The following is a 17013-nucleotide window of genomic DNA, read 5'->3' as shown; positions in this document are numbered from 1 at the left end:
CAGTGGGGTAAAAATACTGTCCTTTATTGTACAGGCAATTCTCTCTCTCGCTCTCCGGGCTGCCAGTCTCTGGGTGTCACGTGCATGTGGACGCTGGTATACAGAGAGAAACAAGTCTTCCTGTTGCATAGTTTTCGGTTCTTCCACCCCCACGTCCTCCTGGAGAACGGTGGGGGGAGAGGTGAACTGTATCAGATGTACCGGGCCACCTTCGTGCAGAAGACCCCTCCCTTTTTGCTTGGGCTTTTGAGTGTGCACCTTTTCTGTAATGAGGGAGTCCAGGACCAGAGGGCACAGCATCGGAACAGAACAACGTCCATTTAGAACGGAGATTGAGGTAGATTTTTTTTTTTAGCCAGAAGGTGATTGATGAATCTGAAATTCATTGCCACGTTCGGCTGTGGAGGCCAAATCATTGGGTGTATTTAAAAACGGTGGTTGATAGGTTGTCAGGGTATCAAAGGTTATGGGAAGAAGGCAGGAGAATGGGGTTGAGAGGGAGGGATAATAAATCAGCTGTGATTGAATAGCAGAGCAAAATGGCCTATCTGCTCCTACGTCTTATGGATCATTGCTCCTTCACTGCGAGTTTCCTAGCGGGATCACAACACAGTAAAGGTGTTTAATTACACTCTTCATTCTTGCTCTGTGCACAAGCAACTGGGGAGGGGTCCACCCGCACTCACACACTGATGGTGCGGAAGACATCAAAGCCGGAGAGGGAGGTGCTGAGCGTCAGTCCCGGGCACTGGGGATGCCAGTGCAGCTCCTTAATGTCCTGCTGGCCTTGGTGAATAAACAGCAGCTGCGGGGGCAGCTGGTCCAGGTCGGACGTCTGCTCCCCGTCCACGTCCACGTCTCGCTCCACCGCCAGGTCCCACTGGGTAAGCAGGTCGTCGGCCCCGGCCGCCGCCAGCACACTGCTCTCTGCGGGGCACCACTCCACCGTGGTGATGGGCGCTGAGTGCAGCTTGAAGCGGGCCAGACTTACCCCGTCCTGCGGGGCGGATTGGGGAGGGGGAGGAAGGGAGAAGAGATAGGGGAGAATAACACAAATGTTATAAAGGAAACCAAGTCACAGACAATCTCCTCCCACTCCCCCCCACCCCGATGGCTGAGAGGTTATGACAATAGAGAAGAGAGGCATCATCAGCCCCCAACGCTCCCCATGCGGTCATACTCCAGTGGGAGATTACGGAGCTTATTACTCTCCCTCTCTCCCCCACCCTGCTCATGTGCAGCCCGCCATGCCCCTCCTCCTCACTCCCCCACCCCTCTCTGTACTTACCCGGAACTGTCGCAGGTCCCAGACTTTAAGCAGTCCGTCATCGCCCCCCGAGGCCAAGAAGGGCTCTTGCCGGTTCCAGCTGATGACGTTGACATCAGCGTCGTGCGCCCCCTCTGTGCTGAGCATGCAGGCCCGGGCTGGACCGGCCCGCGTGTCCCAGATCCGGATCGAGGCATCCGCCGAGCACGATGCAAACACCTGCAAGCAGGGAGGGTGAAACAGGATTAACGTTGTGGGTTTTCCAAGGCATTGGTCAGACCCCACTCAGGAGGATTGTGAGCATTTTTGGGCCCCTAGTCTAAGAAAAGATATGCTGGCTGGTGGCGCAGTGACATCAGCGCCGGACTTCGGAGCGAAGGCTCCCGAGTTCGAATCCCAGTCGGGCCGCCCCCTGAGCACGCTTTCCATCCGTGCCGGGTTGAGCGTCGAGCTAGCCACTTGGCCTCGTAAAACAACAAGGGTCGAGTCAGGAACATTCGTATCGTGACCCGGTTAATCGGAAAGGAGACCAATCCTGACACTACGTGCCAGACAAGAATGGCTGACTGTCTGGTGCGACACGCTAGGAAGGAACTGGAGAAGGTCCAGAGGAGATTAATGATAAATTCCAGAAATGAATGGGTTAACGTATGAGGAGCGTTTGAAGGCACTGGGCCTGCACTCATTGGCGCTAAGAAGAATGAGTGGGGATCTCATTGAAACCGATTGAATATTGAAAGGACTGGATACTGTGGACACAGAGGTGATGTTTCCTGCAGAGGGGGAGTCTAGGACCAGAGGTAACAACCTCGGAATACAAGTACGTCACTTCAGAACAGAGATTAGGAGAAATTTCTTTAGCCAGGGAGGGATGGTGAATTTGTGGAATTCATTGTCTAGCACTGCCTTGGAGGCCAAGTCATTGTGTTCATTTAAAATGCAGGTTTGTAGCTTCTTGTGTCAAACGTTACAGAAAGAAGGCAGGAGAATGGGGGTGAGAGGGACAATAATTCAGCCACGATGGAGTAGACTCCATGGGCCGAATGGTCTAATTCTGCAACTATATCTTACTGCCCTAGTTCCCAGCATATTCAGTCTCTCCTGATAACTCTAGCTCTTCAGGATGACGCTTCTCTCCCCGCCCCTCCCGCTGTTCCAGAGGTTACGGGCAGGACGACGCTTCTCTCCCCGCCCCTCCCGCTGTCCCAGAGGCTACGGTGAGGACGACGCTTCTCTCCCCGCCCCTCCCGCTGTCCCAGAGGCTACGGTCAGGATGACGCTTCACTCCCCGCCCCTCCCGCTGTCCCAGAGGCTACGGTCAGGATGACGCTTCACTCCCCGCCCCTCCCGCTGTCCCAGAGGTTACGGGCAGGACGACGCTTCTCTCCCCGCCCCTCCCGCTGCCCCAGAGGCTACGGTTAGGACGACGCTTCTCTCCCCGCCCCTCCCGCTGTCCCAGAGGCTACGGTTAGGACGACGCTTCTCTCCCCGCCCCTCCCGCTGTCCCAGAGGCTACGGTTAGGACGACGCTTCTCTCCCCGCCCCTCCCGCTGTCCCAGAGGCTACGGGCAGGACGACGCTTCACTCCCCGCCCCTCCCGCTGTCCCAGAGGTTACGGGCAGGACGACGCTTCTCTCCCCGCCCCTCCCGCTGCCCCAGAGGTTACGGGCAGGATGACGCTTCACTCCCCGCCCCTCCCGCTGTCCCAGAGGCTACGGTTAGGACGACGCTTCTCTCCCCGCCCCTCCCGCTGTCCCAGAGGCTACGGTTAGGACGACGCTTCTCTCCCCGCCCCTCCCGCTGTCCCAGAGGTTACGGGCAGGACGACGCTTCTCTCCCCGCCCCTCCCGCTGTCCCAGAGGCTACGGTCAGGATGACGCTTCACTCCCCGCCCCTCCCGCTGTCCCAGAGGTTACGGGCAGGACGACGCTTCTCTCCCCGCCCCTCCCGCTGTCCCAGAGGCTACGGTTAGGACGACGCTTCTCTCCCCGCCCCTCCCGCTGTCCCAGAGGCTACGGTCAGGATGACGCTTCACTCCCCGCCCCTCCCGCTGTCCCAGAGGTTACGGGCAGGACGACGCTTCTCTCCCCGCCCCTCCCGCTGCCCCAGAGGTTACGGTCAGGATGACGCTTCACTCCCCGCCCCTCCCGCTGTCCCAGAGGTTACGGGCAGGACGACGCTTCTCTCCCCGCCCCTCCCGCTGCCCCAGAGGTTACGGGCAGGACGACGCTTCTCTCCCCGCCCCTCCCGCTGTCCCAGAGGTTACGGGCAGGACGACGCTTCTCTCCCCGCCCCTCCCGCTGTCCCAGAGGTTACGGGCAGGACGACGCTTCTCTCCCCGCCCCTCCCGCTGCCCCAGAGGTTACGGGCAAGTGGCCACCCGGGTCCCCCCTCGTTACCGTGGGCTCATTGGGTGACCACTGTATATCCTCCACAGAGCTGGTGTGCGCGGTGTACGGTCGCTGATCTACTTTCCAGGTGCCCCCCTCTCCAGGCTCCCACACGTGGATATTCTTCTTGCAATCCCCGCTGGCCAGACGACCTGTAGAACACCTCGATGTGAGAATCAGCATGGGTTACTTTGCCCGAGCAGTAAGGCCGATCGACACCTCCACCCACTAACCCACCCCACCACCACTAAGTTATCATTTCCTGTAATCACCCTGTGTGTATCCTAGCGTCACTTTATGGACACACAATCAATCTACGTATATAAGCTATCTTATGTATTTATAGTTATTGTACTTTTATTATTGTATCCTTTACCGTATTGTGTGTGTTTTTGCGCTTCATGAGATCTGGAGTAAAAATTATTTTGTTCTCATGGAATAGTAGAAGAGTACAGCACAGAAACAGACCCATCTACTCTGTTCCAAACCATTTAAACAGCCTAGTCCCTTCGAAGGCCCTCCATATCCCTACCATCCATGTACCTATCCAAACTTCGCTTAAACATTGAAGTTGAGCTCGCATGCACCACTTGTGCTGGCAGCTCGTTCCACACTCTCACCACCCTCCGAAGAAGTTTTCCCCCCTCACGTTCCCCTTAAACTTAACACTTCTGTACTGAAAATGACATAAAAACAATTTTGAACCTGGAAGTACTGATTACTGTTTCAGGGGAGAAGGGTGGACGGGTATCAGGGATTTACCGAGAGAATCAAAGGTGGAAAGAGTTCGGCAGCTCTAAACTCCCAGGCTGAAGATAGTCGGGTGGTCCTCGTTGACCCTCAACAATTTTTAAATTAAAAGCATCCTATCCCCATGCATCACACTTTAGTATGGCAATTACCCTGCCTATGACTGCAAGAACCAACTGGTGAGTGAGCTGCTGACTTATCCCTCCTGAAGCCCAGGATCAGTGCCAAACCCCACAAACAGTTCCTTGGTCTTGCTGACAGGATGTTAAGGCCATATTTATAGAGTAACGTGTGCAGTTCTGGTCACCCAGTTACAAGAAGAGTGTGATTAAACCAGGAAGCGTGCAGAAAAGATTCACGAGGATGCTGCTGGGACTGGAGGGCTTCAGTTACGAGGAGAGAAAGGGTTGGGTGGGACTGCCTTGTGGCGCAAGTTGATGAAGGTGGTTAAGAAGGCATATGGTGTGTTGGGCTTCATTAGTCAGGGGACTGACTTCAAGAGACTTGAGGTAATGTTGCAGCTCTATAAAAAAGTTATAAAACCGTAGGGCGTTGTGACCACAGCTCAGCGCATGACAGAAACCAGTTTCTCCTCCACGGACTATATCTATACTTCCCACTGTCTCGGTGAAGCAAAGTAACTAGTGTAATCAAACACCCCACCCACCCCAGACATTCTCTCTTCACCACCCCCCCCCCCAATTGGGCAGAAGATACAAAAGCCTGAAAGCACATGCCAACAGGCTCGACAGCATCTACCCCTCTGTTACAAGACGATTGAATAGTTTCCTTGTAGATAAGTTGTTGGACTCTTGACCTCACAATCTACCCGTTTGATCTTGCACCTTATTTTCTGTCTGCACTGCATTTTCTCTGTAGCTGTTACAATTTATTCTGCAATGTTATTGTTTACCTTATTCTACCTCAAAGGACTTCTACATCCAAGATTGTGTGGCTAGGCACAGGTCAAATGCCATCTATAAATTTGCTGACGATGCAATCGTTGTTGGCAGAATTTCAGATGGTGCTGAGAGGGCGTAAAGGAGCGAGATAGATCAGCTAGTTGAGAGGTATCGCAGCAACAACATTGCACTCAACATCAGCAAGACCAAAGGACTGATTGTGGACTTCAGAAAGGGTAGGTGAGGGAACGCACACCAGTCCTCAGAGAGGGATCAGAAGTGTAGAGAGAGAGCAATTTCAAGTTCCTGGGTGTCAAGATCGCTGAGGATCTAACCTGGACCCAACATATTGATGGCTACAAAGAAGGCACAACAGCAGCTGTATTTCATTTGGAGTTTGAGGAGATGTGAATTGTCACCAAAAACACTTGGAATTTCTACAGATGTACCACGGACAGCGTACTAACTGGCTGCGTCATCGTCTGCTATGGGAGGGGCTACTGCACAGGATTGAAGTAAGCTGCAGAGGGTTGTAAACGTAGTCAGCTCCGTTATGGGCATTGGCCTTCATGGTACTGACACCTTCAAGGAACGATGCTTCAAAAAAGTGGCGTCCATTATTAAGGACCCCCATCATCCAGCTCACGCCTTATTCTTATCAGGAAGGAGCAACCGAGGGTACAAAAAAAAACCAAGTTGCATCAAGTCTGTTAAATAGTTCAGTTAAAATAAGTATTGGAAAAGTAGCGAGGTGGTGTTCATGGGTTCAATGGTCATTTAGAAGTTGGGTGGCCGAGGGGAAGAAGCTGCTTCTGAATTGCTGAGTGTGCGCCTTCAGGCTTCTGTCCCTCCTTCCCGATGGTAATAGTGTGAGAAGGGCATGCCCAGGGTGGGCGAGATCCTTAATCATGGATCCACCTTCCAAAGGCACCACTCAGTGAAGATATTTTAGATACTGTGGAGGCTGGTACCCATGATAGAGCTGACTAATTTTATAAGTTTCTGCAACTTAATTCGATGCTGTGCAATAGCCCACCCACCTGCCAGTTGGAACACTCTCCACAGTACATCTGTAGAAGTTTTAGCATTTTAGTTGCCAAACCAAGTCTCCAAATGACATATAGCCACTGTCTTGCTTTCTTTATAGTTGCATCAATATGTTGTGTCCAGGTTAGGTCCTCAGAGATATTGACACACAGGAACTTGAAATTGCTCACTCTTTCCACTTCTGATCCCTCTATAAGGACTGGTTTCTTACCTTTTCGGGTCCACAATCATTTCTTTGGTCTTATTGACATTGAGTACAATGTTGTTGCTGCAACACCACTCATCAAACTGGTATATCTCGCTCCTGTATGCCCTTTCATCACCATCTGAAATTCTGCCAGCAATGGTTGTACCACCAGCAGATTTTTGGATGGCATTTGAGGTGTGCCTAGCCACACAATCATGGGTGGAGAGAGAGTAGAGCAGTGGACTAAGCACACATCCTTGTGGAGCACCGGTGTTAATTGTCAGTGAGGTGGAGATGTTATAAGGTCTTCCAGTTTGGAAGTCAAGGATCCAGCTGCACAGGGAGTGGTACAGAGGTCTAGATCTTGTAGCTTTTCGATAAGGGCTGTAGGAATGATGATGTTAAATGCTGAGCTATAGCCAATGAACAGCATCCTGACATAGGTATCTGCATTGTCCAAGTGATCCGAGGCTGTGTGGAGAGCCATTGAGATTGCGTAGACAGCAGGGTGTAATACGTGCAGCGTGGCGGATGTTGTATGCAGTGACTGTTAGACAAAGTCATCTTCGCCTTACAGAATTTTTTTTGCATGTGTCTAAGACTTTTGCACAGACATGCCCTCTTGTACAATCATGCAGTTAATTAGCATTCTCAAGAAAAACTAAAGCATAACATACAAACTTTCAAGAGGGTGAACCCTTGCAAGTTAGCAGGGCCCGATGGAGTATCTGGTAAGCTTCTGAAAACCTGTGCCAACCAACTGGTGGGAATGTTCAAATACATCTCCAACCTCTCATTGCTACAGTCAGAAGTTCCCACCTGCTTCAAAAGGGCAACAATTATACCGCCCCAAATAGTGGCTCAACAACTATCGTCCAGTAGCACTCACATCTACGGTGATGAAATGTTTTAAGAGGCTGGTCATGGCTAGAATTAACACCTGTCTCAAGAAGGACCTGGAGCCACTGCAATTTGCCTATTTCCACACTATTGTCTGTTGCCTTGACATCTGTGGTCTTGAAGTCCTCTGAGAGACTAGCGTTGGCTCACCTGAAGGACATCACAGGACGCCTGCAGTTTGCTTATCGGGCAAATCGGTCAGTGGATGATGCAGTCAACATGGGACTGCATTACATACTACAACACCTCGACAATCCAGGAACTTCTGCGAGGGTCCTGTTCGTTGACTTCAGCTCGGCGTTCAACACCATCGTCCCAGAAATCCTCCACTCCAAACTCACCCAGCTCACTGTCTCCCCCGCCATCTGTCAGTGGATCACAAGCTTCCTGACTGACAGGGTGCAGCAAGTGAGGCTGGGGAGCATCATTTCTAGCACCTGGACAATCAGTACCAGTGCCCCCCAGGGATGTGTGCTCTCCCCACTGCTCTTCTCCCTTTACACTAATGACTGCACCTCACAGGATCCATCTGTTAAACTCCTGAAGTTTGCAGACGACAAAACTGTCACTGGCCTTATCCGTGATGAGTCTGCAGACAGACGGCTGGCCCTCTGGTGTGGTCAGAACAATCTGGAGCTAAATCCGCTCAGGACTGTGGAGATGACAGTGGACTTCAGGAGGAGCCCCCCAATACTCCCCCCCACTCACTATACTCAACAGTATTGTGTCTGCTGTGGAGACCTTCAGGTTTCTGGGTGTCACAATCTCCCAGGACCTGAAGTGGACACCCAACGCGGACACTCTTATCAAAAAGGCTCAGCAGAGGTTGTATTTCCTACGTCAACTCAGGGAGTACAACCTGCCTCAGGAGCTGCTGATTCAATTCTATTCAGGAATAATCCAGTCTGTTCTCTGTTCATCCATCACTGTCTGGTTTGGGTCAGCTACCAAACAAGACAAGAATAGACTCCAAAGAACCGTCAGGGCTGTGGAAAGGATTATTGATGTGAAGCTTCCCTCGATCCAGGACTTATATGCATCTAGAGTCAAGAAGCCAGCAAGCAGCATCATTGTAGACCCATCACACCCTGGACATCACCTGTTCCAACTCCTTCCTTCTGGTAGGCGCTTTAGATCACTGTATGCCAGGACAAATAGGTACAAGAACAGTTTCTTTCCGTATGCCATCAGTCTTATGAACACTTGAATTTTAGTCTATTACAAACCAAGTCCATCTGTACATACACAGGTATACCTCATTGTATATAGTTCACGATTATTTGCACTATTGTTTTGTTTGCTTTTTGATTCTGTACAGTGAGAGCTCAGGGAAACCGGCATCAAATTCCCTGTGTGTGTCCACATACTTGGCGATAATAAAGGATTCTGATTCTGATTCGACCCACGTTGCACTTTGGAGAACCAGAGACCAAAAGGTGTGTTGGATTAGACTGTTTAATTGTTACTTTATGTCTACTTGTACTTTTTATAACTACTTATACATAATCATAAACACAAGAAAGTCTGCAGATGCTGGAAATCCAAAGCAACACACACAAAACACAGAGGAACTCAGCAGGTCAGTCAGCATCTATGGAAAATAATAAACAGTCAAGGTTTCGGGCTGAGACCCTTCTTCAGGAGTGAGGAGGAAGGGGGAGGATGCCAGAATAAAAAGGTGTGAGGAGCAGAAGGAGGCTAGCTGGAAGGTGATAGGTGAAGGCAGGTGGGTGGAAAAGATGAAGAGCTGGGAAAGAAAGGAATCTGACCGGAGAGGAAGGTGAACCATAGGAGAAAGGGAAGGAGGAGGGGACGGGGGGGAGGAGTAATAGGCAGGTGAAAAGAATTAAAAGGTCAGAGTGGGGAATAGAAGAACAAGTTATATACATATAACTGTTTAGTATGTTTCCTAGTGGTCACAGTAAGTATATGCAATTGTTCAGTGCGCCACCTAGTGGTGACATCTGTATAATTCTGTAAAGTTCTCTTGGTATTGCATTATTTGAATAGAGGCTATATGACTGGTTGATTCTGTCTACAAATTTGAGTGGAATGTTTCTTACCAATGGTGTGTAAAAAGAGCTGGTTCGTTAAGGTCATCAAAGCCAGGTGTGGTTGTGGGGATAAGCTTCCACTACATATTAAATGCTCCCAATGGCATGTGTCTCTAATAGTTTCTGACAACCAAGTCCAGCTCCTGGCCCTCATGTGTAGTTTAGCTACTAAGCCTGGCACAACCTTTTCTCCTGACGAGAAGGGGCAAAGGCGGGTTACTGGTGCCTTGAAACCAGTCGCTTCGGAGAGCTGGGGCTCGTCAGCTATGGTTGGCAGCTCATCGAGAAGGAAAACCCTGATCTCAAACCTCTGCTGTCTTGCGGGTATGCCACTCATGGGGAAGGTTTTGGGTGTACAGGTGGCCCCCGTTTTCTGAATGTTCGCTTTACGACACCTTACTGTTACGAAAGACCTACATTAGTTACCTGTTTTCGCTAACAGGAGGTGTTTTCACTGTTATGAGAAAAGACAGCTTGTGCCCGAACAGCCAAGCTCCTCCCCCGGAACTGCATTCTAGCTGGCACTGCTTAAACACATGCTTTATCTCGATTTATTTTGTGCATCCGTTAGCAAGATGAGTTCTAAGGTATCAGAAAAGCCTAAAAGAGCTTGTAAGGGTGTTACACTTAGCGTAAAACTAGACATAATTAAACGTTTCGATCGTGGTGAATGAACTAAGGACATTGTCCGCGCGTTGAACTTGCCTGTGTCCACCATTCACACACAGAGAGAAAGAATTTTGAAAGCTGCCGATGTTGCTGTTGGTTCTGCTCGTAGCAAAGTGGTCTCTCTTAGTCGGCATCCAATAATGGATAAAATGGAAAGTCTATTGCTTGAGTGGATTGATGGGTGTACAAAGCGTGGTGTTCCTTTAAGTTTTCTTATATTTAAGGAGAAATCAGTCAGTCTTTTTAATAAGCTAAAACAGAAAGCACTGGACGATGGTGATGAAAGTGGAATTTAAAGGTAGTCATGGGTGGTTTGAACGGTTTCTGAGGCGAGGGCAGCTTCATAGTTTAAGCAGTGGTCCCCAACCTCCGGGCCGCGGACTGATACATTGCCGCGAAGAATGCAGCGGTAGTTGGGACACACCCCGCACATCTTTAAGAAAAAAGCCGAAATAAACAAGCTAATTAATTAGGTGCCGCCCGGCACGTAAATGTCGGCCCAGATCAGAGGCGACTGCTGATTGTGTCAGGTGGTTATTCATATAAGCAAGCGTTTAATTGTGACGAAACTGCAATTTATTGGAGTCTTCCCGATTCCGGCAAGTGAAACAACACTGTACATACATTATTTCTACTTTATATAGGCTGTGTATTTTTACGTGTTATTTGGTATGATTTGGCAGCTTCATAGCTTAAAGGTTACTGGAGAGAGTGTTTTTGCCGAGAGCACTTCCGCGAGATTTTCGCTGCGCTAGACAGTGCTGCAGAAAAGTATTTCTGCTTTATATAGGCTGTGTATTTATTATATCATTCCTGCTTTTACTATATGTTACTGTTATTTTAGGTTTTATGTGTTATTTGGCATGATTTTGTAGGTTATTTTTTGGGTCTGGGAAAGCTCAAAAATTGTTCCCACATTAATAAATGGTAATTGCTTCTTCACTTTACGACATTCCGGCTTACGAACCGTTTCAGAGGAACGCTCTACCTTCGGATAGCGGGGGAAACCTGTGAACCCTGTGGAAAAATCCGGAGCTGGTGCCCCTGAGGAAGGCCTACACGGAGTTGAACGTTGACCGGCAACTCCTGCAACGCCGCTGGTGCCAAGTTATCTCGGTTTCTGCCGTTCCTTTGGATTTTCCACCCGCATGGAGAGGGGCAGCCTGCAACATGGGCAACAGCTTGCTCTCCCTACCGTACTGCTCTGGATTGCGTATGGCAGGTCGGACGCAACATCCATGGTTGACCGGTTGACTCTGACCAATGGATGGCCTAACAAAAAGAGATGACCATGCAGCTCCATCTTCTATTTGCTTCTGTCTTCCTTCACTGTCCATTTTTCAATCCTTTGTTTTGTTAAGTGCAAACGGAACAATCATGAAGCAACAGGTTTTGTGCCTCTTTCCTGACTTCTGAAAGAAACTTGGATCAAAAATAACAGAATACCACGGGCGGGAGCCGGTCGGAGGGGACTCACCGGGGATGGTGGGCGACCAGTCCAGGGCAAAGCCCTCGGTCATGTGGCCGGCGAAGGTGAAGAGCGGCTGGAGTTTGCCCTGGCGCTCCTGGAGGAAGACTTGCATGGCGCGCGGGTCGGAGACGGCTTCGAGCTGCGGACGCATGTCCCACACCTCCACCTGGCCCTTCTCGGACCAGAGCGCGGCCAGCGGGCAGCCCTGCACTTCGCTCACCTGTGGGGAGGAAGGGTGGGGGAGAGAGGGAGAAGGGGAGAGAGAGAGAGAGAGATCGATAAACACATCTGTGAGGGTTAGTGGCTGTCACCTGTTGGGAGAGAGAATAGAAGGAAACCTGAGGGTGGGAGAGGTAGGGGTTTATAGATGCACATCAGTGAGAGGAAGCAGTGGGAAATAGACGCATATCTATAGATGGGAGTTTATAGACCCTTACCTGTGGGTGAGAGAGGGGACATCACAGATGCGTGTGTGTGTGTGTGTGTGTGGGAGGGCGGGGGTGGTTTACAGATGGTTATTTAGCGAGAGTGTGGAGTAGACCCTTCCAGCCCCTTGAGCCATGTTGACCCAGAAACCAAAAATCCCCAATTAACACTAGTCTAATCATGGGACAGTTTATAATGACCAATTAACCTGTCTGGAACATCTTTGGACTGTGGGAGGAAGCTGGAGGATCCTATGCATTCGTGGTGCCCAAATGGTTGCGGGGGCGGGGGGAGAGAGGGGAGGGCCAGAGATAGTGGGATAAGACAGTCGGCGGGGAAAAGTGAGACGAGATGTCTCCAGGGAGAGAGGAGTCAGAGGAGTACTGAGTCTCCAACAGGTCGAGGGAGATGGATGGGTTCAACATGCTGTTCCACCAACTGTCTTTTATTGGGCTTTCCTCCATTATGTCCTGTTTAAGTTTACAGAAAATAAGAAGTCGGACATTTGATACATCCTTTAAATTTGAGCAAATCTGGTGACCTTTTATTCAATATTTTCATTTGACTGGATTTAATACTCTTCCAATTTTTTTTTGAAGTTTTACATTTGATCAGAAAGTCTTTTTTTTTTGGTTGTATCCTCAGAATGGACTGCCCAGTCCCTTTTTTTTTGTACGGTGTAGTGGGGGTTTTATTTCTTCATTTAAAAATATAAAGTTTCTTTTTCTCTCCATGAGTTGATAAGAGGAGAATTAGCTGTCTTCTTTTTTATTACATACTGCATACTAGCTTAACACTATGTATGATCTTGATAATATCTATTTCGCTTTCTGTTTGTATTGTTATTGATATATATATTTGAGATAATTCTCCTCTTGTTTGTATTTATGCTCCTTTTAAATCAATAAAAAGATTGATAAAGAAAGAAAGAAAGAAAGACAGCTCGGATGTGGGGGACACAGCTTGGGGTTAATGAGAGAACGAGCCCAAGGGTGGGGCGAGAGTGAGAGCACTATGAAGGAGGTGGGTGGGGTGGCAGAGGGGTAGAGGGTGGTGACTGTGGGATGTGGGCAGGGAGAGGAAGGTGTGATGGGCAAGAGACTGGAGGTAGAAGAATGATGGTGGGGGTTTTTGAAGAGTGGAGGTGAGGGCGGTGTTGGGGGGAGAGACAGGATGCAACAGGATTGGACAGAATGGGAAGTGGAGACGGGGTAAGCGATGTTGGCACGTGTTCCGAGCTGCCTCCCCCCAGACTCTGGGATGGGTGGGATGGAGGGGGATATTCTTGAAGAGGGTGGAAGGGGAGCCCGGAGCTGCCTCTCACCCGGACTCGGTTGATGGCCCCGTAGTGGGGCACCATAGCGAGGTCGAGCCGCGGACTGCGCTGGTTCTCCTCCTCCTCGTCCTCGCTGTCACTGCTATCCGACTCTGAGCCAGAGTCCCTGTCCGATTCCTTCCTGCCCCGCAGATTGTGCATCTTCATCACCAGCAGCCTGAGGGGGAGCGAGAAGAGCTCAACCACAATCACCCCTTCACCTCTGACCCCTCACCCTGACCCAAATCCCTAACCTGATCACTAACCTCTGACTCTGTCCTCCAACCTTATATCTGATCTCCGATCTCATTTGTCACACCTCAACCCCTGATCTTGAACACTGACCCTTAACCAACATTGACCCACATTCCGACCCCATCCATTGCTCCTTCACTCAAGCCCTGCCCTCTCACCTAACCCAGATCTGCATGCCCTAACATGACTCCTCACCCTGGATATTGCTCCCTTGCCCTGACCCCGTACTCCAACCCCTAACCTCTGACCCTGCACATCACTCCCTCAGCATCTTGATCCCTTCATCTCTGACCCTGAACCCTTACCCCAACCAGTGACCCCCGATCCCGCATGTCTCTCCTTCACCCCATCTTGACCCCGTAACCCCTCGCCCACATCCCTGCACACTGCTCCTTCACTCCCACCCTGAACTTTGACTCCCGATACTGTTCCCAACTCCTGACCCTGTATATTGCCCCCTCACCCTTGACCGTAATCCTGCACGTTACTCCCCCACTCCAACCTTGACCCCTCACCCCGATCTTCATTTCCACACACTAATCCCTGACCCCTTACTCCGCTTGTTGCCCCCGCGCCCTGACGCTGCATCACGTCACTCTCTCACTGTGCCAACCCCCAACCCCATCAGCTGCTCCTTCACCTCCGACCCGTCACCCTCTCTGAAGTCTTGAGTCCGACCCACCCCCTCCCTTCCACTTCTGACCCCCTGTCAGCTCCCACCCTGGCCCCTGACCCCCTATACCAACAGCACAGTCCATCCCACACTCCTGACAAGCTCCTCGCACAACCCGCCAGCCCATTGCTACCCCTCCCCACCTCTATGTACCATAAACACCCCCAACTAAATCACCTGCCCGTTCCCCGTCCACACCGACCTGTTGGCCTGGGCAGTAAGCGCCTGCGTCCCCGCGCACAGGTGGACGGTCAGGGGGAACTCGGTCCGCTCCTCGCCCAGCTCGTCCCGGATGATGTCAAAGCTCAGGCATGGTGCCCCTGGGTGATGAGGAGAGGAAGTGAAATTTGTTATTTACTATTATATGTTCCTTTCTTTCTTTTTTCTTTTCCAATCTTTTTATTAGTTTCATAATAATAAACATACCATAATACCGATACAAAGTTACTGGGAATACATTGTTGTAGTTAACAAAGTTAAATATAAGCCCAGTTGACACATGAGTGTTAAATCTCCCAATCATACAGGATACAGATGAACAATATAAGACAAAAAAAAAATCAAAAAAAAAATTATGAAAAAGGAAAAAAAAATATATCCCCCAAAAAACCTAAACAGTGTTAATCAACTAAACTAAGGAAAAAAAAGACATGGGCTGTTATGTAACATCATAAAAAAAGGAACCATTAGTATCATCAACTCCGTTCCTCTCAACAAATATTACAAAGAAATAGAATAAGTTTGGAAAAGGTCAAATTACATCATATGAAAATGTTGAATAAGTAGCCTCCAAGTCTTTTTGAATTTAATAGAGGGATCATAAACAACACTTCTAATTTTTTCCAAATTTAAACACAGCTTCGTTTGAGAGAACCAATGAAATGTGGCGGGAGGATTAATCTCTTTCCAATTCAGCAAAATGGATCTTCCAGCCATCAATGTAAGAAATGCAATCATCCGACAAGCTGAAGAGGTTAAATAACTTGATTCTATCATTGGTAACTCAATAATGGCACTAATAGGGTGAAGGTGTAAATCAATATTCAAAGCAGTTGAGATAGTATCAAAAATATCTTTCCAATATTTTTTCAACAGAGGACATGACCAAAACATAGGAGTCAAAGAAGCTATCTCGGAGTGATATATGTTCCGAGACACAGTGAAAAGCTTGTTCATACAGATCTGATCATTACACAATGCATTGAGGTCGAACGAGGGAAAAAACAATAGCAGAATGCAGAATAAAGTTTAAAAGCTACAAAGAAAGTGCAGTGCAGACACAAAAACAGGTGCAAGGGCCACAGCGAGGTCTAGAGGGTGTGTGCTATCACGAGAGGCTGGATAAAATTAGGCTGTTTTCTTTGGAGCGCTGGAGGCTGAGGGGAGATCTGATAGAGGCTTACAAGATTATGAGAGGCACAGATAGCGTGAATAGAGAGTAGCTGTTTCCCAGGGTTGAAATGTCTAATACCAGACAGCATGCATTGAAGATGAGAGGGGGTAGGTTCAAAGGGGCTGTGAGAGGTAAGTTTTTTTACTCAGAGAGTGGTAGATGCCTGGAATGTGCTGCCTGGTATGGGGTAATTTGGTTTTCATCTGATAAAGAACTAATAGGGGTTTTATTTCCCAACTCTCTACACCACACTCCAGTCCAGTTGGTGGCAGCAATGTATCTCTTTCAGTTGGACTGCCAACTGCCATTAACATTGAGGAGGAGAGGAAAAAGAGTTGGGTGACAGATGAATCAGACAGCCAGCATCTTCAAAGGAAATGCATAGGGGAAGTTTTCTTTTACAGAGCTAGTGATGGATGCCTGGAATGTGCTGCCAGGGGTGGTGGCAGTTTGAATTTCCGAGACACAGTGAAAAGCTTGTCCTGCACACTGTTCATATCGATCAGATCATTACACAGTGCATTGAGGTAGAACAAGAGAAAACAATAATAAAATGCAGAATAAACTGGGACAGTTCCAGAGAAAGTGCAGAGCAAGTAGACAGTAAGGTGGAAGATCACAATGAATTAGAGTCCAATTTATCGCTACTGTATATAAGTATTTAATAGTTCAAAGTATGTTTAATAATCAAAGTATGTACAGCTGCAAGAAAAAGGTGGTAAACCCCTGGTTTTCTGCGCTAATTACTGATAGAATATATATAGTAATATAAATATATATATATATATATATATATATATATATATAGTATCTATAGTCTTTATTCTGTATTGCAATGTACTGTTGTCGCAAAACAACAAATTTCACTGCTGGCGCCGGTGATATTAAAGTGATTCTGATTACAATTCGTACTCGTACTCTGATTATAAATTCACTTTAAAGTTTTGAACTTTGGAGGGGCATGGGCAGAACGCAGGAAAATGGGATTGGCTGGATGGGCACTGTGGTCAGAACGGACTAGTTGGGCCGAAGGGTCTGTACCCGTGCTGTGAGGCTCTGCGGCCCCTCTAAATGCTGCCCCATTTGGAGGAACGCTCCCACCATCCCGTCTCTCATATTACCGCTCTGCGCCCGGTGGTATAGCCGATAGACGGACTCATCGCGGACTAACTCCTCGCCCTCAGCCAGCGGCTGCCCCGGCAAGTAGACTCGGGGCGCCGATGCCTCGTTGTCCGCCTCCTTCATGTCGCTATCGCCGATACTCCACGAGTTGCGACCGTCCTCCTCCGCCATCTTCCATAAAGGCAGATCACC

At 49.1% G+C, this 17013-nt stretch overlaps 1 protein-coding gene across 1 annotated transcript; it reads right to left on the bottom strand.

The window, feature by feature from the left end:
* Positions 1–3: 3 nt before the first annotated feature.
* grwd1 (glutamate-rich WD repeat containing 1) lies at positions 4–17003 on the bottom strand. Its single transcript, XM_072246849.1, has 7 exons — positions 16821–17003; positions 14509–14626; positions 13388–13556; positions 11644–11857; positions 3667–3809; positions 1289–1486; positions 4–997 (listed from the first exon to the last, which is right to left on the bottom strand). The coding sequence occupies exons 1-7, from the start codon at positions 16990–16992 to the stop codon at positions 683–685; spliced, it is 1329 nt and encodes a 442-aa protein (XP_072102950.1). The 5' UTR covers positions 16993–17003; the 3' UTR covers positions 4–682.
* Positions 17004–17013: the final 10 nt, after the last annotated feature.

This window comes from Mobula birostris, chromosome 29, assembly GCF_030028105.1.
Source record: "Mobula birostris isolate sMobBir1 chromosome 29, sMobBir1.hap1, whole genome shotgun sequence".
In the NCBI taxonomy this organism is placed as follows: domain Eukaryota; kingdom Metazoa; phylum Chordata; class Chondrichthyes; order Myliobatiformes; family Myliobatidae; genus Mobula; species Mobula birostris.
Note: the sequence above shows the minus strand (reverse complement) of the source record. Positions and strands in the feature narration are given on the sequence as shown.

Excerpts from the sequence above, each read along its gene's own strand:
- grwd1 (XM_072246849.1), bottom strand. The coding sequence starts at position 16,992 with ATGGCGGAGGAGGACGGTCGCAACTCGTGGAGTATCGGCGATAGCGAC. Across the intron at positions 11,858-13,387 it reads GGGCCATCAACCGAGTCCGG|GTGAGCGAAGTGCAGGGCTG; the intron begins GTGAGAGGCAGC and ends TCCTCCCCACAG. Across the intron at positions 3,810-11,643 it reads CTGGTCGCCCACCATCCCCG|GTCGTCTGGCCAGCGGGGAT; the intron begins GTGAGTCCCCTC and ends GGTGTTCTACAG.